General features: G+C 31.5%; 1 protein-coding gene across 1 annotated transcript; it reads left to right on the forward strand.

Annotated features, from left to right (window-relative positions):
- The first annotated feature begins 12 nt into the window (after nt 1-12).
- Nucleotides 13-15,907, forward strand: LOC107922433 (tetratricopeptide repeat protein 27 homolog). The gene is given in 22 exon segments (XM_016852470.2): nt 13-474; nt 815-956; nt 2,033-2,364; nt 3,014-3,095; nt 3,178-3,457; nt 4,253-4,311; nt 4,678-4,767; nt 5,238-5,283; nt 5,286-5,328; nt 5,483-5,581; nt 5,709-5,786; nt 8,149-8,233; nt 8,353-8,411; nt 8,546-8,615; nt 8,793-8,884; nt 10,690-10,752; nt 10,862-10,928; nt 12,356-12,619; nt 12,991-13,107; nt 13,946-14,098; nt 14,925-15,067; nt 15,506-15,907. Coding segments are annotated over 21 exon segments (2,727 nt in total). The 5' UTR covers nt 13-64; the 3' UTR covers nt 15,021-15,067; nt 15,506-15,907.
- The last annotated feature ends 5,707 nt before the right edge of the window (nt 15,908-21,614 follow it).

Genomic DNA, 21,614 nt, shown 5'->3' on the forward strand with positions numbered 1-21,614 from the left:
TTTGATTGTTACTTTGTAAAACCCTTAAACCTCTGATTTCTCTGGCTTTTACTCCAATACCTCAATGAACATGGCCGAACGCGAAATAGAAATCCTACGAGGGCATGAGCTACGGCTCCTTCGATGCACCCTCTGTCAACCTCCGTCTGATCCTTCTTCTCACCTCCAACCTTCTGGTTTCGCTGCTTCCGTTCCTCCTCTCCACGCTCTTATCTCCGACTTCCTCACTTCCGTCGAGTCCGGGAACTACCTTGGAGCCCTTTCCTCGGACGCCGCACGACTCGTCCTTGCCTCCCCCGACTCGGACCTCTCTTCTCACTCGCCTGACCGAGTTTACTCCGACTTACTAGACCGAGTCGAATCATTCATCAATGAACCTTCCATTGACGATGCGGAAAAAGCTTGTAGGGTTGTTCTTGTTGTGTGCGTTGCTGTGGCCGCTTTATTCTGGTTCATTCAATGCAATTTGACTGGGTAAGGCCTTCGATTTCTTGTAAAATGTAAAAGTGACTGCTACCGTTTGTCTGCAGCTCTTTTACTCTCCTTTTACTTTCCGAATAATATATATCATAATAACTGAGTTTTGATATGAAATCCAACAATATTCTTGAAACTTGGAAAAAAAAATATGCATTTTAATAAAACAAGAAAATGTGTTTATTTTTTATGTAAGAATTATGTTAAAATTGGAATTGTATTTAGTTTTTATGTTTGGTTTTAATCGTTTATGAATATTCTCTTTGCTATTTCTTTTATTTTAAAACTAATTCATTTCCTTTTTTTTCTTAAAATAAATTTTGAATTTAAAAACTAGGCCGGTGAATGGGTTACCAAAGCGTCCACTACCAATGAAGGCATGGTGGGAAGCAAGTGAGATGGTGGAATGGGAAAGTTGGGCGAGGAATCAACTCATGGCTGCTGGCTCAGACTTGCTTGGCAAGTTCTGTTATCTTCAGGTATATATATTATCAGTTCTTAAGCCTGTCCTCCAATTTTATAAAATAATGTTAATTTTTTTGCTTGTTGCTGCTTTACCGTTTGCTTTTCACTTTTGAAGCAATGAGCAAAAACTTTTAGATTGGGGTATCTAAGTGAAAGAGAGCAATTTGAAGAATTAAAGCATTAGATGAATCTTCTTCTTTAAGTAATTGTTATATTTTAATTGGCCCTTTCTTTAGTTATTTACTCGGTTTTCTGGCCACGTAGTAGAAAGCAAGTAGGATAATAAAGGTGAGTCTTGTTTTGCTTGATAAGATATGGGAGTGGGAGGATGGAAAAGGTATTGGTGATTTTGTTTTCTCATGCTTGTTTAAGAGAGAAGAGTGATAGGAGAAAAAATGGAAGTATTTCCTATCTTCATGCTAACAAAAAAGATAATCTCCAATTGGAAAGATTTTGGAAGAGAAAATGGGAGGCATGTCAGTTGAGTGTTGGTAATTTACAGTGCTATTCATATATATAGATTTGCTGTATTATGTCCAGCTACCGGGGGGGTTTAACGTTAAATAATGGGGTTTCATATCTTTGTTTCCAGTTTCAACTCTACAAACTACAAAGCAATGTATGAAACAATATTTTTCTTTCCATGCGCTTTTCCATCTTTCCAAACTAGTATACTAGTTCAAATAAACTGATTCTTTTTTACTTTCCTTTTAGTCTTTTTGTTCTCAACTTCCCATAATTTTAACTGGTACAGAGTATTAGGCTTTCATTGTTTTTTTCTCCTTGATGTTTGCAAGTTAATTTTACCTTTTCTTAAAACAGAAGCAGATGGCGAAATGCAAACCACTATAAGAAAAATGACAATAAACTCATAGTATTATCCGTTATAAAAGTGAATTGCTTTCTAGGTAAGCCTAATTATATTAATAATGCATGCATGTGCCCTGTATAAAATTTGAGAATTGAAATCTGTTCCTTGAATTCCATTTGTTTGAGGATCTAGTTGTGTTATTTTGGACGATGCTCTTGTTTTCTACTTTATAGTTTGAGTTCTATAAATTTAGTTAAGATTATTTTGTCTGCTTTGTAGTACATCGTTTTTGCCAAAATGTTGCTCCTGAAGACAAGAGATCTACTATTTGAAGCAAGTTTCATGTCCTCGTTTAAGATCAGGAGCATTTCTTGGTGGCTGTTTAGAGCTTTACTTATTCATCAACAAATTTTGGATGAGCGGTCTTCTTCCCTTTTTGAGTTATTGCAAGTATTTAAGGGTGAAACTTTAGGTCATTTTGGAAGTTTTGAAAAAGTGACAAGTTACTGGGGTGCTCAATTACAAGATGGGGAAGCATCTACAATTGTTTCAATGGTTCATTTAGAAGCAGGGGTGCTAGAATATATTTATGGCAGACTTGATCCTTGTAGGTGAGTTTCTTGTAAGCATGGTCTATTGGATAAGCTTATTACAAATTTATTGATTTTTATTCAAAAGATATTGAAAAATTGATCGGAATATTTATACATAGTTTGATCTTTCCTTAATGGAATTGTAAATACATGTGTGGAGCTACTTATTTACACTGGAGAAGATTATCCCCCTTTTTATCATCCCATGTGATTTCTTTTTCCATCAATTAATTTCTCATTGTTTTGATTTTTTGTTGCGTGCTTCAGAATTTGAGAGGCTAGCATGCTCCAAATGACATATTTTGCCTGTCAATATTTATTTGTGGTATAACTCAACAAATATTTGTTTTTAACAGGTTTTACCTGGTGGGCCATACCTTTTCTCTAGACATGGTAGTTGCTTAAATTTTTTATTTCGAGTGCCAACATTTTATGCCATATGTAAAATATGAAGAGGGAAATGTAGTAATTCAATCATAGGGAAAATATTGGAAGCCTGATATTCTCGCTTTGTAGGTGATTCTATGCTTTGCAATTTTTCTCTTCAAACCTGTTTTAAGTTCTCCAACCATGATTATTAGATGCATGGCCTGAAGTTCCAACTGGTATAAGGTGCTTTGGTTTTCAAGCTTACTTTTATTCATTGAATTCATTTTGCTCATTTCAGGCTAGATTTGGAGTCAGCTGAAGTGGCAGCTGGTCTTCAGCTCTCTGTTACTGGTATTCTTGGCTTACGTACTGTACATCAGGTAAATGTTGAGAAGGTCTTAATAATGCCTTTTGTGAATTATCATTCAGTTACCCTTAATATTAAAAATTATTTTTCCTTAGGTAGAACCAAAGGCGCAAATGATATTGGTTGCAAATACAAGCTCGAAATCAGTAAGTGGTGATATAAACACTTCCATAGCTCCTGACACGCAATTGACTGGTCCAAATGTCAGTGAAGCATCTGACATATATATGACCCCAAAGCTGGTAGAGAATGGTAATGGTTTTGGAAAGAATGAGTGTGGTGGTGTTGTGTCCACTTTAACAACAGTCCAGCAGGCAGTGGTTTTAGCACAATGCCTGCTGATTGAGAAGAGTAGTCCACATGGTGAAATGCAAGGTAAGGGGATAAAATATTAGTGGAGTGGACCTTTTGCTGGTATGAGCATTGTCTATATTATAACATGATATATAAAATCTTTTGCTAAGGCGCTATTATACTCTAGGCTATACTGCCTTTTTCTTCACAAATTTTAGCTTGTTTGGCTTGGTCACTAAAGAGTAAAAGATGTTCACAAATTGAAATTACTTGAAATAATTAAGAACAAACAATTTATTTATTTGTCTATCATTTACTCATTCTTTTCCTGCAGAAGTTTCATCTTATAGCTTTCATAGACTTATTTTTAAGCTTTAGAGAAGTTTTTGATGTCTAATTTTGCTCGCCTTCATCTTCAGTCTAGATTAGTTGTGGGAAAAGCAAAATACTCTTCATTGATGTACCATTTTTGGAACTCTATAGGCATATACTAAGTTGTAGCTATCTCTCCTGTATCATACCGTTGTGTTGTTATTATATCTCTGATATCATATAAGTTCAGAAAAAAGTAAACCGGATTCTTCTTATTTGTTGATTATGGAAAATACTAGAATTATAAGTATGAAAAGAATCTACCAATGAATCCCTTAATCCTAGCAGCACAAAATAAAATCCCTTAATTTAAGGGATAAATGTAATATCCCCTTATCTAAAAAGAGTAACAAAATATCAGTGAAACTAGAGACTAATGCCTAGTAAATAGGAATTACTTTTATTATCTTTGCTAACTATCAGACAGTGATTGTAAATGTCTACATGGCTTTCTTTTTTTCATAATATACATATTTAAAATTTGCTGTTCTATGTCTGTTTCAGGTTGGGATATGGCTCCATATATTGAGGCAATTGATTCTCAAAAATCATCATACTTCATTGTAAGCTGATTATTGCAAGAGTATCCAGTTATTTGTGTCAAAAAAAATTGTCTACAAGTTTGTTTGGGGTTTTTAATCTTTAATTTTTAACTGGATGAAATGTGAATTATATTCCTCGAAAATTTTGTGCTTTACAAAAGTAGCTTTCCTTGAAATAAGCATGTCAGAATTGAATATGCAATCTAAATGTAGTCAAGATAGTCAAGTGATAGTGGCTTGTCCCAAATAAAGATGATTTAACCACCATCACCATTATCTATAAGATGAACTATTAGTTTTTTCTTTTTCTAAATGCTGAAGGTTGTTCAGTATTGAAATGATCTTAAGCTTTAATTTGGTTTGCTGCTTGCTTTGAACTTGTTTCAGTTGAAGTGCTTCTGTAACATATTACGAATTCGTTGGGAGTCAACTCGCAGTCGCACCAAGCAGCGTGCTCTAGAGATGATGGATAACTTGGTAAGACTAGTGTCCAAGTATTGATGCTTTTCTGGCCTCGTTTAAAATTATGGTGTGGCTTTGTCATTTTATTCCCTGCTTTTCCTTTGCTTATGTTTGATTTTGTAATCACAATGTCCAATTAATAGTTTAACATTTATTTCTACTGAACATATTATTTTGATTTATAGTATGCATACATGGTTATTGATACTCTGTACTACTTCAAATAATGTGATGAATGCCAAAATTTTATATCCTTTCTACCATTGTGTTGAGTAACTAATCATGCATCTTGCCTTAGTGAGTTGCTTTTTATGACATTGAACAAGAGTTTTTTCTAAGAAGTTGACTTCGGGTGTTTATAAGCTGTTGCTTCTTTTATCTGTCTTTTCTTTTCTTAAGTTTACTTTATATGCATAAAGATTTTCAATTCTAGTATATTTGGGGCCCATTTCACTTTTTAACATACTTATTTTGCACTATTTCAGGTTGAGAGTATTCATAAGCCTTCACCTGGGGTTCCACTGAGGCTTCCTTTTGTTTTTCTGTTTATATCCCGACAATTCCTGCTCTTCGGAAGTAAATCTTTTGTTTTTTTGGCACTAAGTTGCATCATACTTACAATCTTGTTTTATGTAGTTTGTATTTTATCTTCTTTAATGGAGCCAATTGTTTTAAAAATATCTTGCTGTGTTTCTTTATTCATTTTTTCTCCTTTTCCTCGTAATTTCAGGCAATATGGTGATATTTTAGTTAGTTGTGGCTTGATTGGAGAGGCGCTTAAAATCTTTGAGGATTTAGAGTTGTGGGATAATCTAATATACTGCTACAGGTATGATGAACTATAGCGTCTCTGTTTTGAGTTACCTTTTCTTCTGTGTTTATCCATGGCTTTGTTTCTTTTTGGAACTCTGTTTCCTATTTCAATCTCATGTGAGATATGGCTTATGCTTAAACAGCAAATTAGAGAAGAAAGCAGCTGCTGTTGAACTCATCAAGGAGCAGCTGTCTAGGAGGCCAAATGACCCAAAGTTATGGTAAGGAGGATTACCTATTTTTATTCCTTTTATTTCAGTTTACAAATGCTTGTGCCTAGGCTAAAGGTGTCGGTCACCACGTTTACATTCTACATTTGCTAAAAAGACAAAATCATAATTAATGAACATGAACAAATAGCTAAAATCTAATACTGCTTATAACATAACAATTCTATATTAAAGTAAAATAATGCATCATGTTATTCAAAATGTTTGCCATTTAACTATAAGTGTTCAAAAATATTTTTTGGTTTTATTTCCAAATGCCTATTTTGCCTTCTCAAAGTAAAACATTAATAACAAAGTCAACACCCATATATGGTAATAATACATTTTCACATTTAATTTTGATTTCAGTATAATACCGAACCTAACATAACAAGTCTATGTAGAAGTCAAATCAAGCATTATGTCTTTCAAAACGTTTGCAATTTAATTTCATGTTCTTTAATATATCCAAGCACGTTTTTAGCTTTTCTATAATATATATATTTCTTTTATATACTAAAATTCAGATACTGTAAAATTATTTGAACTTGTTATTTTTAAGTCTTTGTATCTTGTCAACCGAGTTGGCTTTGGTAAGTTCCAATGTGAAATAAAAAAGATTAAAATTAAAACTAAAATTCAATTTAAAAAAAGTTTGGAACTCGCTTATCGAGTTCCAATCTATGCGAAGAGAGCTTTTGGAACATGTAAATTTAAGGATGAGTCCAAGCATTAGATACAAAATCTGTAAAATTTTTATGTTCAGAACTTGCCATCTATGTGTGTTTCCTTCATGCTGAAAAAAGTGCATTTTGAGAATTAATTTTGAAGTATTGATATTTTGATATATAATAAAAAAGATATATTTGTATAAAAAAGCCATTTCTTCATTGTGCTTCTGCTAGCAAACATCAATAACCAAGTTAACAAGCACATCGTGTATACATTTTTGCATTTAATTCTGATTTCATTATTAATTATTTTATCCTTTTTTAAAATTTATTTTTTTGTTTGCAGTTATGTAATAATGACAAATTAAAATGCAACATCAATTTTAATTGTTCAATAAAATTAAAATGTTGTAGAGACAATTAATCTTGTGAACTATAGACATTACGGAAAATCATATTAAAGCCAATTACCTATATATTTTAATTATTTATGTACGTTTTATTTCAGTAATATTTTTAATTATTAGAAATATTATGGACCGCTAAGATTATAATATATCTTTGGGTTTTAACCTAGGGCTTGGATTAAAACTTTATTTGCAAGAAACTCTAGTGTAAATAAGCTATAAACTTTACAACCAATGATATAATTATTTCCTTTGAATTAATAGAGAGAAATTAGAGGCTTTTTATAACTCTTATGTATGGTTTATTGCATTTTAAAATGCAACGCCAATTAGAGGCTTTCTTACTCATTTGCTCACCCTAATTCTATTGATTTTCTGTTGTTTCCCCCTAAACCACATCACTTTAATATGGTTTTATGTTGTATATGTTTTTTGGTTTATCATGGTTGTTTTCAGTGTTTATCTTGGAGGTAAGTAATTAATTAATATGGTATCCAAAGTGGTATATTGCATTTTAATTATTTTGAAAATTATTATTATGTCGAAAAACTAAATGTACACTTTTTAAGATCATTATTCAATGTAAATTGAATCACAAAATTGGCCTTTTTAGTAGCATGAAATGTGTGATAATTTTAAATGAGTTATTTCTCTAACAAATAATTAAGAAATCATAAGAAAATACAGAAGTATTACTCTTATTGGTTAACTGTTGTGATCCAAAGAGTTAGAAACAAAATAAAAAACAAGAGAAAGAAGAAAACGGGAGAAGAAGAAAAGGGTTCTCTTTACTATATGTTTCTAGTAGTACAATAAGTAGATATATATACAACCTAGAGAATCAAATCTAGAGAATGAAATCATATCTTTAGAATCAAGTCAAATTTTGGTGCTAAAATCAAGCAATCTAGAGTCAGCCCTATAAAGTAAATAAATATTTACATGCTATATTTATAACACTCCCCCTCAAGCTGGATCATATATGTCAATGATGCCTAGCTTGTTACAAATATAGTCAATCCTAGAACCATTTAAAGCTTTTTTGAAGATGTCGCCTAGTTGTTCTCTAGTCTTGACATAACTAGTAGAGCCAATTTTATTGGATTTTCTAACGAATGAAATGGATGGTTATGGCAACTTGGGTTTTAGTTGCTATTATTGCACATGGTGGACACAAATTAATTTTGTTATTTTTGTTTTACGCTTTATATACATATGATAATATGTAAATATGCACCTATGTATATTAACTAAAATTAGTGTAATGTATCTTAAAATGTAATTTTTAATTTGTAGGTGTTCATTGGGTGATATTACACATAGTGATGCCTGTTATGAGAAAGCCTTGGAAGTTTCAAATAATGGGTCAGCACGAGCTAAGGTGACTGGCTTATGTTTCTTATAGTTAAATTGGTTTCAGTATGTCTTGTTTTAGTATTATTATATTTGGTCTTTAATTAATTTTTTTTCATTTTTTTTATTTCCTTCTCTGTGTGCCAGCGATGTCTTGCCTATAATGCATATGGAAGAGGAGAGTATGAGAAATCTAAGATCCTATGGTATATCTGCTTCATTGTTTCTTCTGCTGTTTCTGTTACAATTGGACTTGTAGTTTTTGTAGCTTATAATTGATTTGGCTGGACATAAAACAAAAAGGATTATTTGGCTGAAAAACTGATTACAATTGACTCAGGGAGTCTGCCTTGGCCTTGAATTCGTTGTATTCAAATGGATGGTTTGCACTAGGTGCTGCTGCATTGAAGGTAAGCAACTTGATATTTCTGTTTTGCTTTTTGTGCTAGGCAAACTTGTTGATCTGTTTATTAGGTTTTGCACCAATTTTGCACGCTTAGAGTGTATATAACTAAATGGATTCTTTTTGTGCAACTTTGTTTCTGTTTTAAAGGTTTTAACCTTACCATTAACATCATGCTGTACAGGCTAGGGATGTTGAAAAGGCTCTTGATGGTTTTACTCGTGCAGTGCAACTTGATCCTGAAAATGGAGAGGCTTGGAACAATATTGCTTGTTTGTATGCTCTTTTCTCTTTCATCTTTCATAAGTTTTCATTTGTTTCTGCAAGATGTTTGTACATTTCTCTTCTGGCAATGCCAATCACTGATTTTATTCACAGGATGATTTGTGTTTGGAGTTTCTCAAATGAATAGGGGCTGGTTTTTTTTTTTTTGCAGCTTTGGCATTTTTTTCTGTATGCTTCATTTTTTTCCCCTTTTTTGTTATACATGCATCTTAAATATGGATTATTATCATTGTCTAGATGATTAACTGGTTTAATGAGAATTGGTTATTTTAGTTTTTACATGCTTCTGGTTTCAGGTCAGTGTACAGTGAATTCTGAAATTTTTTTATAACTTTTTACCCAGAACTGTTTTAGGATGGCTCCAGTTAACCCTGTGGCTTATTTTACTATTCAAAACATAATGAAATTTATTAAGTAGTACCTTTGTTTGAACTAGTCCAAACAGAGATCATGTTGCTTAGGTAAAAAATTAATGCCTTGATGTCAAAAGATTATATTCTAATTTAAAGATTAAATTTTGCATAAATTTATTTGATTAACTTAGCAATTAACATAAATGCACCTACTTGATTGATTAAAAAGTAAAATAAAAAGAATTTAACTAATATTAATGAATGGGGTTTAGATCAAAAGTATTACTAAATTTATAATTATAAACTTACAAGGGATAAATTACGAAAAAAAATCTTCGAGGGATTAAACATCAATATACCTTATTTTTTAAGGTAGTTTAAGATTGTTAAAATATATATATTTTTTTTGGGGGGGGGGGAATACAAATATACCTTATTTTAAATGGTAATATAAAGGATTTAAAGAAAATTTATAATATTTGCCCCCCCCCCTGACCGTTCAACTCTTGATTGGGCACTGCAAATATGTCAATTTAATATGATAATGTTTATAATTGATATGACAAGATAACGGATGATATTCCCATGTAGGAAAAGATAGTGAAAAGAAAGGAAGATGAACCCTTTTATCATGTCATTAGAATTTCGGTCCTATCAAAAGAAAGAATAGGGAGCACATTTTGTCCCCATGTAATATTCGATATTACTATTATTTGTGTGCATGCTTGTATCTATATGTATGTGTTTTGAAAATTTTGCTTGTGAGAAAAGAAAAATAGGCTCAATGAATTATGGAAACATAGGTGAATTGTTTATTGCATGTACCATAGAATGGTTTCAATTTATATGGCTTAGGGATGAGTATCAGATAGGTTATGTGTCCAACATAGGTAGTTCAACTTTTTTAAGTTTTTGGAGTGTCGAACCTTTGTACTCTATGTCCTCTATATGCATGTTGGACATGGATGGTTTGTAGAAAGTGAATAGAAGCAACTTAACATTCTATATCTGTGCCACATGTAATTGCAAAAGGTAAAATTACTGTGTAGAAGTGACATTTTGAAGTGGAAATATAGACTTACGACTGGAATACATCTAAAGATTTTCGTCTGGTTGTAGCTACTATTTAAGAAAGTTATTGCTGGAGTCATACTAAGGAAGAGTTGTTTGTTATGGAACTAAAGTACAGCCAAGTTCAAGTTTCATTAGGCTTGTTTGGTAGCTTAGAGATGCTTTTTGAGAGATATCTTTACTGAACTATGTTTTCATATTTTTTGCATCTGAATCAAATATCACTATTTGAGTTTTCTGCTTCGTTGTGTGAGGGAATTTCTCCATCATAGTTCCTTTCCTTATTTTGATGCAATTTGTGTTGTTATTTTCTATCATATTAGTGTTGGTTCATGGTAAATTTTATCTATCGGATATCTGTTGATGATGCAGACATATGATTAAGAAGAAGAGCAAAGAGTCCTTTATTGCCTTCAAGGAGGCCTTGAAATATAAGTACTGCTTTTTTCACCTTGATTCAATCACATGTTATGCACACACCAGACCGTATTCTCAAACACTCTGTTTATTGCTATATGGTACCAACAACCTTCTTTGGTGACAGACGAGATAGCTGGCAGATGTGGGAGAACTACAGTCAAGTTGCTTTTGATGTTGGCAATATTGGTCAGGTAATAATCTTGCTTAAGCTGTTTGGTTTTGAGGTGTTATTTTGGTGGTAATAATTAGCCATATTAGTATAGCCAATGTGGTTTAACATTGAGCAAGTCTTTTCTTTGGCCCTTCTTGGAAGGCTTTGGTTGATTCGTCTGAAGATATAATATTAGGAGAACTTTTCTGGCCTTTTTATGCAGATGGTGGAGAACATTTTATAGCATTTAACAAGTATTAGCTGGTTATTTTGAGTTTCAGATTATTCAAGTTCAATTTAAAATTTAAATCAGTGAGTTTGAGTTTGATTTTGGGTCACTTTTTTATATTAACTTGTAGTTTATTTTTCTTTTTTTAATAAAAATATAAATTATGCTTGATTTAGGTTTCATGTTGTACCAAAAAACAGGGGTTTCATGTTGTCATTTGGGGTTCAGCTGAGGGTCATTTTTTGGTTGATCTGGATCTGGGTTACCTCAGGTTCATGTTCAATCAAAATCTCTTCAGGTTTTGGTTTATTGAGGGTTTTTTTCTCTGTTTATTCAGGTTTGGGTTGTTGGGATTTAGGCTTTGCATGGAGGGTGGAGAGAAAAATGTTTGGAGAGAGGACAAAAGTAGGATGGAAAATATGCTTTTGCTTCTGTGCATTTGCTTTGTATGAAATATGGAAAAATGGAGAAAAGAAACTAAGTTTTTTCATCCACTGCTTGGGTTTATGGATTACTTGTTTGTCAGATCTGGTGAAAACAGTTACATTGACAGGTTTTATCTAAATATGCTTTATTTTTTTTCCCTTCATCCACCAAATATGGATGGATTTTGTGGGCCTGGAAAGAAAACATCTATCTCTCCCCTTTTCTTTCCTCTTGATTTTCTCTCCTATCGTAGCGCACCTAAATTAATCCATTTTGTTTTCCCTTTTCGATCTTTCCAGTTTTCTGCTGTGCCATGCAAATCCTTAAGAGTCTAATTAGGTTAAGCTTCAGACTGTATGGGTTAGTCATTCATGTCAGATTTGCCTTTTCCAGTTCTTTGAACCCAGGGAAAACAAGCTTATTTGTAATAACTTGTTATAAATTACAAGACAGTTCACTGTACTCAATTTTCACCACATTGTGTCTATGAGCTATATGAATCTTTCCTGTTGTCTAAGAGGCTAAATTCTGAACTAGTATGGGCTAAAGTGTATAAATGCAAATGAATTTGAATGGGATAGAAAATAACTTGTGAGTTTGAATGAGCCCTTATGTTAAGATAAACTTTTTTTGCACATAAATGGGAGTGCTTAAATGTAAACTTTTACTGTTCTTTCTGGTTTGTAATCTCAAGATTCTCAGCCTGTGAGCTTTTTCTCAAATAGCCTTCAGTTGAATGACTATTAATCTCAATTTTATTTATGAATATACTTCTATTTGTCTTTTATCTCTCTTTTTATTTATCTTTGTAGTCTCTTGAAGCTATTAAGATGGTGTTAAATATGACCAATAATAAGAGAATTGATGTTGAATTGCTCGAGAAAATCATGCAATATCTGGAGGAAAGGACTTCAGCAAGACTGACTGCTGTAACCAATGATGATGATCTTCCCAGTCAGACCAGTTCTGATTCAATTCCATGTTCTGTTAATCCATCTGCAAATGCTGAGAAGAATGCGGGAAGATTGAGAGAAAATGAGCATTTGTTGGAATTTCTTGGAAAAATTCTACAACAGGTTTCCAATACTTTAATGGTTGTTTTGTTGCTATTTTCCCTTCTTATTGAGAGTGTTGCTAAACTCTCTCATGCGGGGCATCAAAAGTTGTCTCCTTATAGGATTCTAATGCTCAGCACCTATCACTGGACTTCTAAATTCGTGGTTAGATGAATTTGTACTTAAACATAATGCTTTATGCAGGTGTTACTTGGGATGTGCCAGTTTGGCTAAATTATGTCTATATGATGATATACTTGTGTTTCTAATTGAAATGAGGCTACTCTCTTTGTAGATATATCTAAGATATGCAAGAAGTAAATAAGTTATCCATTCAGAAACAGTAATAAGTATCGCCACTATACCTAATGTATATGACTTGTCTGATACAGATAGTTCGGAGTGAAAGTCGGCCAGAATTGTGGGGCTTATATGCAAGGTGGCACAGAATTAAAGGTGACCTCACAATGTGCTGTGAAGCACTCTTAAAGCAAGTTAGGTCATATCAGGTATCTCCATTAACATTTACAATGCCTTATATCAGGCATTATAATTTGCCAAGAATATTCTTTTCCTTGAAGAGAATACGATGTGCTTTTTGACCTATGTTCTGACTTTGTGGTGTCAAAAGTAAGAAGCACAGAAAATTAGGCAAAAATTTGCCATGATAGTTAAGTTATGGAACTTAGCTCAATTTCGAGGAATTCTGCTTTCTGGAAAACAGCCTAGTTTGAGCTAAGTTAAAGTTTGTTATTAAACAAGCCTGAGGTTAAGTGCATGCTTGGATGCTGAAGACTTCTGGTATACATTTTATTTTGATTTGCCTGGCTTTGGACTTTATCCCCCTTTCGTGCTACCACATTTTACATTTGCCTCTTCCTTTCCTTGCCCTTCCTACCTTCAAACTACTTCTTTCTCAATAAAATGGTTCTAGATAGGACTAAAATACAAGTATGATTACTTCCCACTTTTCTTTATAGTATCTCAGTAGAAAGAGTAGGAAAAAGTAATTGATGCCTATCTGAGTTATATGTCTATTTGGAGATTGTCTTTTATGCCTTATGTGCTATTATTCAGAATTGACCTTGAATGTAATTCTGAACCATGATGACAACAACAGCAGTCTATTCAGTCTTGGTTGTCTTGCTTTCTCCTGTTTTGTTCTTTCATGCATAGGTTTTTATCCTAATCTAATGAAATAATGACGTGTGCAACAAAATTTTTCATCCTATAGTTGATCTCTAAATAAATGGATTTAAGTGCCCATCATTTATTGTTGTTATGCCATGAGTTTGACTCTCTCTCTCTCTCTCTCTCTCTCTCTCTCTCTCTCTCTCTCTCTCTCAGGGATCTAATTTGTGGAAAGATGAAGACCGGTTTAAAAGCTTTGCACAGGCCTCATTGGATCTTTGTGAGGTCTACATGGATATTTCTTCCTCTACCAATAGTCGTCGAGAACTACATACTGCTGAGATGCACTTGAAGAACACTCTAAAACAGGCAAGTAGTTTAGTTTTGCGGTTTATGGATCGTGTTGCTGCATCATTTACCTTTTCTGTGCTTTCTAGCTTAGTCTAAATTTCTCACTTTTTCATATAATTGCTACTTGCTCACTGTTAAAAACTAGTTTTGTATCTTTTTTCGTGTAATTTATTTTTACTGATTCAGCTGTAGGGCTTCACGTTATTCATCCTTCTGATTCATTTTAAGTTTTAAGTTGAAGATATTTTGAATCATAACATCAATGAGAGGAAACTGTCTTTTGTTATAGATGTTTAACATTCCTAATTTGGTAATGTCAACAAACAATGTGTTAGTTACACGTTTGGTACCTAAACTATTTCCAAATTCTCTTTTTTTATTGAAATTTTAAAAATTATTAGTTAGGTACTCAATCTTTGTTTCCGCACATCAGTTTGCAGTTGCACACGTGACTTGGAATATTAGTGAAATGCATGACTTGTCCTCTAATAGCCAACAAAGCATGCAAATATCATTATTTAATTGGATTCTTTTGACATATCACCCATTGACTAACAATCCCAGTTTTATGTGCAAGTTGATGGATGAAAGAAAGTTCGAGTTCCTAATTGCAAACTTATAAAATTTAGGTACGAAATGTGTAATGAATCCAAACAGTTCAATTAACTGAATATTAAGTTTACAAATGGAAACGGAGTGACTTTGCAATAAAATATTGTTGCTTAAGTGTAGTTAATCTTGACCGATTTTTACTCTCTAGTGCTTGAAAAATCAACTACTTGTATTTTTCCCTAGTCATGTTGTAAGTAGCTGATTGATAAGGTAGAATTGTGGCACTTTTTAGGCTGGGACATTTTCAGACACTGAAGAATTCAGGAAGCTTGAAGCTTGCCTTGATGAAGTAAAGATAAAGCTCCAGGCAGAGGCTACAGCTAGTTAAAAGTCAAAACCCAGAAAGTTTGCAGGATTCACTTTCTACTTCTGAGGGTAAGCTTGCAGCCTTCTTTTATCACTATGTGAATTTATGTTTTTGGTTTAGGCTAAAGTTTTGCAGTTGTAATCAGTGTTATCAGGATGTGTGCCTGGGCGCGCTCATGTCTTGTGTCTTAGTGCTAGAAAACAAAGGAGCCCTAGCCCTAGGTTCTTTTTATTTTAATCGATAGGCATAATTGAAGTTCATTATTTTATTGGATGTACCTTTACTAGTAAGATAAGGGATAGTACTTGTTAACACATGCACAGAGACATTTATACATATTGCATCTTCACTCTAGTGTTTATTTATTTTATATTTTTGGCCACGGGCAATGTAAGGGTTTTAGTGCTTGGATTGCACCTTGAGCCCTCAACAACACTAGTCGTAATCATAGATGAGCAAGCAGTAGTACATCACTTGCTGTTTCATGTTATGTTTTTTTCTTATAGGAGCTCAAATGGCTGATAAAACGAAGGCGATACAACTCTGCAAGTTATATAAATGGCCTAATTTCTCCTTCCGGTTTGCTTGGGCTGTGAGTTTAAGATGTGAAAGTCGATAGTCAGAGGAAGAAAAGGAAAGAATAGTTCCCTGTCTAACCAAAACAAAATTGTTTCCTAATGCACTCAGGTTTTACCAGGTGGAGGATTTTATTTAAGAAAAAGAATGATATTTTGAAGATGCTATGTCTTGTAAAACCCAAAATTTAGTGTCTAAGTTGTATCATACCCTGTTTGTTTATTTTAGGATTAAATATGTTAAGAGGTGTAACGAAATTTAATTTTATGACTTTTTAAGTCTTTGTACTTGTTTTGATTTAGTAACCCGAACCTAATTCAATTTTCCCGTTAGTCTTGTTCACGGGGTAATTATAAAAGCTCAATACTTTTTAAAAGGCATAATAAATTCTAAGAGATCTTTTTAATAAAAAAAATCTTAAAACTATTATAAAATTTAAAATTTTCACAAAATTATGAAAATTAACACTTTAAATTTCAAAAAGAACTTCAAAATAAAAAATTATTTTAAGAAATTCAGAAAGTTATAAAAAGAATATATAAAATGTGTTAATTACTTAGATGATAAGTTTGTTCTTGAGCATTTTTCAGCTCAATTTAGTAAGTTAAATATTAAAAATATTTTTATTTAAATAAGTATAAAAGAAATGTAAAAATAGCTTTATTCGAATCCAATCGTATAATTATTCCTATTCTCTGATCACCTCCTCAGTTCCAAGGAGCATGAAATTTTGAGGCCTTTAAATTTAAAACTGATCTCTTTAGAAAATAATACCAATCGTAGTTTATATAGTGAATATTGAATCAATTTTTAAAATGAGTACGTCTTTTAAGACTACCTTTGGGCTTTTAGTTGTAATTAATAGAAAAGAACTGGTAGAAAAATATCGGAGGTAATTGGAATGCTTTAGGATTTGTAGATGTTTGAAAGGGTTTTGAGAGATGCAATGAAAAATTATACAACTTACAAGAGAAGGGAAAGGGTTCAAACCACTTAAGATAATATGATTTTGATGTTGGGTTTAATATGGTACAAGATGGTTAGAAATTGAATCTTTGTAATTAAATTAAATTCGCATTTGTTAAGAAGGTTTTGAAAAGTAATCAAAATAATCTCAAAATCTATAATTGTTGATATCATAATGTTGTCATTTTAATATTAATACGGAAACTTGACACCTATGAAAATGAATATACCCAACCAAAAAAGTTAAGTATAATGATAAAATTAGTTGTCAACGTTTACTTATTTGTCAAATTGGAACCTATTTTTTTAACCATTAACATTTTTTTTTTGAAAGGAACCATTAACATTTTAGAATTAGTCATTGTTTTTTTAACAGAAATATTGATTAAAACACTAAATTTTTAATGATGTTGGCGTGAAAACTTGCATGACAAATCCACATGTACTTCATGTTGATGTGTAACATTATTTGTCTTATTTGTCACTGTAATACTCATTTTTTGCCCAGCCCCTAAACTAAATATAAAAACAAAATTAAAAGTCCAAATAAACAGTCCATTTTATATATATAGCCCAGTTACAAAATAAACTAAATATTCAGAAATAAAATAAGCCCAACTCAGCCCAAAATTACCTAGACCCAAATACCAACCTAACACCTAGCCCTAGCCCGAACCGTTAGCCCAATACAACCCAAGTCTGAAACTCCAGCACTCAGCTCCAGCCACCGCAGCAATAACTTCCATGCGTCGCGCCGAGCCGTGCCACGTCACCGTACGGTCTTGTACCTGCAACGACCTGCAAGAGCCAACGACGCAGCAGAAAAGAGAAAAATTGTATTTTTCATTTTTCGTTTTTTATTTCACTTTTTCCCGGCCTATAAAACGAATGTTGAGGCCACTATAAAGTTTTTTACGATAGATATACAAAAGAAATAGCAGAAAAATCGAAAAGAAAAATTGAAAGGTGACTTTTTTTTTCTTTTTTACTTCTCCGCCTTCTTTGATGTGTGTTTACTAGCGATAGTTTTGCAAAATAAAAGAAAGGGAGGGGAGATTTGCCTTTGGGATGGTAACGATCGAAGCCTCGTTCACTTCGTCGCAATCGAAGTACGGACGAGGGCTATGAGGCCGGAAACCGGCGGAGCTTTCGGCAAAGGGAAACTAGGGTGAAACCCTAGCATAGATAAGGAAAAGGGGGCGCCTCCTTTTTCTGCGTTTTTGTTGTTAGGGTAACTGAGTTACCAAAATTTTTAGTTTAAATAGGTGGTCGCACGGCGTCGTTTTGGGCTAGGGTTAACAGCTCTCGAAACAGCGCTGTTTAATCTTAACCCGACGACCCGACCCGGAAGCGGCTGAGATCCGCGTATCATGGTCTTGGTAGGGTTATTTGCTTATTCGGTCCCCCTTCTTCCGGGGCGTTTTCAAATCTTTTTTTTTCTTGTTTTGTGAATTTAGCGCTACATTTTGATTTTATTTCATCTGGGTCCAGATTATGTGCAGCGTTGTGGAGAGACAGGGATTATTTCCCACTTGGTCCTCCAGGTTTTCCGCACATCACATTTGGTCCCTTTGTTCTATTTTATTTTCATTTGGGTTCTTTCAATCCTGTTTTTGAGTTGATCTGATTCATTTCATTTTTTATAACAATTAATCTAATAACAAATATTAATATTATTAACCCTAGCATTATTTGTATTATTATTAAATGCTCATTTCGTATGCATGGTAACCTATTTAGATTAATATAGGTATGTTATTGGGTATGTCGTATGTATTATTTTTTATCATTTTAAAAATTCATTTTGTTTTTATAATTTCAAATGGTATTTCTTTCATCTTCCTTTAAATTTATTTTAAATTCGTATGTACATATATATTGTTTGCGATGAAATTTTATGCGTGTGATTTGTTGATATATATATATATATATATTTTTTTTTTTCATTTTTCATTCTTGCATGTTATATTTTTAGTCCATTTCAAAAATTGTATATATTAATTTGTCCGATATTCCATTTAATTCTTATTATTCCACCAGCATATAATATGAGACTCTTACCTTCGATATATTGTATTGTTTATATATATATTGATTGTTTGACATGCTTTAATATACGTTTAGGTTTATGAATCGTCATTTTGCATTGTATATCGTATTTTTAACCTTTTATTTTATTTGGTTTAAAAGAATTATGTTTAATATCTTTTGAATAACAAAACTAATTTATCCGAGAACTTTCAAAATAAAGGCAATTCCCGATATTTGGAATCCCCGAGAGAATCGAGCCCTAATGTATTGGGTTCTATTTCTCCTCGTTGAACCTAAATAATCGAAAGTTTCCTTTAATCAAAATGCATAAAACTCAATCTCGGGAATTCGATAAGTCGTGTCCTAATGTATTGGATATGATACGTCGTTTTCTCGAAAATGAGGATTTAAAAAATAATAAGGGCAATATTCAATGCTAAGAACTTTGAGAAATCGTGCCCTAACGTATTGGGTTTCATTTTTTTTCATCGGACTCAAAGCAATTGAATATCCTTTTAAAATCTCACCATGCAAGTTTTGAAAATCAAAAGACAAACTTATTCTCAAGGATTAAAAATGTCGTGCCCTAACGTATTGGGTGTGTCATTTTGTTTCCTTTGAAATAAGAATGTTTTATTATTCAAAATAAAAGGATCGTATTTTAAAATCTTTTCAAAATTTCGACATTAAGACATTAAACAATTGATGCGGTACCAATCTTGGGCGTTACAAGGGTGCTAACCCTTCCTTGTGCGTAACCGACTTCCGAACCTCTTTTTCTCAAAAATTCGCGGACCTAAAATTATTTTCAAGGTGATCCGATCACACCTCCTTAAAAGGTCGGTGACGACTCCCCATTTTCTTTTTTAAAAGTCGATCCCCGTTTTTTAAAAAAGCAACAAAAAATGGTTTCGACAGTCACGTTAACAAATAATTTAATCATTATAAAAATATCAAAAATAAGAATAAATTCTAAATTCTAAAAAAATTAATAAAAAATGAAAAATAATATGAAGTATTCATTTATTATCATGCGGGTTATCATATTTAAAAATTTAAAGTTTTAGCCAATATTTTCGTTAAAAAATCAATAATTCAATTCTTTTTAAATAATTAATGATCAAATTAATTATTTTCAAAAGATTAGGGTCAAACTTATTTAAAAATAATAATCAAATTGAGAAAAATATAAAAAGTTACCCGAAAATTATTATGAAAATAACTCATAGTCATAACTATTTTAATACTTAATTAATTTTTTTCACTATATTGAGGGTATTTTACTAAAATAATACAAAAAAAACCAAAATAGTATACTATTTTTTTTATTTATCAAAATGGTACAAAAAAAAAACAGTAGAAAATGGGATGCCACAGGCTGCACCAAAGGTGCCTGTGGCAGAGGCTGCACCAACATGTTCGTATTTCGGCCCTTTGTTCGTATTTTTTTTCCGGATTTTATTATTTTAAAAAAATACTATTTTCGTATTTTATTATTTTACATTATTTTAGTACATTATTTTTGAAATGTATTCATTTAGTTTGATTTTTAAATAAATTAAAAAAACCCTTATTTTGGCCCTTTGTTCGTACTTTTTTCCCGGATTTTATTATTTTACATTATTTTAGTACATTATTTTTGAAATGTATTCATTTAGTTTGATTTTTAAATAAATTTAAAAAAAACCCTTATTTCGGCCCTTTGTTCGTATTTTTTTTCCGGATTTTATTTCTTTCAATAAAAATATATTATTTTTGCATTTTATTATTTTACATTATTTTAGTACATTATGTTTGAAATGTATTAATTTACTGTGTTTTTTAAATAAAATTTTTAAAAAAACCCTTATTTCGGCCATTTGTTCGTATTTTTTTCTCAGATTTTATTACTTTTAAAAAATATATTATTTTTGTATTTTATTATTTTACACTATTTTAGTACATCATGTTTGAAATGTATTAATTTACTGTGTTTTTTAAATAAATTAAAAGTAATAAAATCCGAGAAAAAAATACGAACAAAGGGCCGAAATAAGGGTTTTTTTAAAATTTATTTAAAAAACACACTAAATAAATACATTTCAAACATAATGTACTAAAATAATGTAAAATAATAAAATTAGAAAATAGTATATTTTTTTAAAGTAATAAAATCCGGAGAAAAAAATACGAACAAATGGCAGAAATAAGGTTTTTTTAATTTATTTAAAAAACACATTAAATTAATACATTTCAAACATAATGTACTAAAATAATGTAAAATAATAAAATGAAAAAATAATATATTTTTATTGAAAGAAATAAAATTCGGAAAAAATACGAACAAAGGGCCGAAATAAGGGTTTTTTTTAAATTTATTTAAAAAACACACTAAATGAATACATTTCAAAAATAATGTACTAAAATAATGTAAAATAATAAAGTTAGAAAATAATATATTGTTTTAAAGTAATAAAATCCGGGAAAAAATACGAACAAAAGGCCGAAATAAGAGTTTTTTTTAAATTTATTTTAAAAAACACAGTAAATTAATACATTTCAAACATAATGTACTAAAATAATGTAAAATAATAAAATAAGAAAAGAATATATTTTTATTGAAAGTAATAAAATTCGAAAAAAATACGAACAAAGGGCCGAAATAAGGGTTTTTTTAAATTTATTTAAAAATCAAACTAAATGAATACATTTCAAAAATAATGTACTAAAATAATGTAAAATAATAAAATTAGAAAATAATATATTTTTTTAAAGTAATAAAATCTAAAAAAAAATACGAATAAAAGGTCAAAATACAAACATGTTGGTGCAGTCTCTGCCACAGGCAGCTTTGGTGCCGCCTCTGGCATCCCATTTTCTACTGTTTTGTTTTTTTATACAATTTTGGTAAATAAAAAATAATATACTATTTTGATATTTTTTATTTTTTTTGTATTATTTTAGTAAAATACCTATATTGAAGTAAAAAAAAAAAAACCCTAAAAATCCGATCATAAAAATCCCTTGTATTTATCATTCCCTCCTTTTACGGCCACGTTTCCT

Source organism: Gossypium hirsutum, chromosome D01 (assembly GCF_007990345.1).
Source record: "Gossypium hirsutum isolate 1008001.06 chromosome D01, Gossypium_hirsutum_v2.1, whole genome shotgun sequence".
NCBI lineage: Eukaryota > Viridiplantae > Streptophyta > Magnoliopsida > Malvales > Malvaceae > Gossypium > Gossypium hirsutum.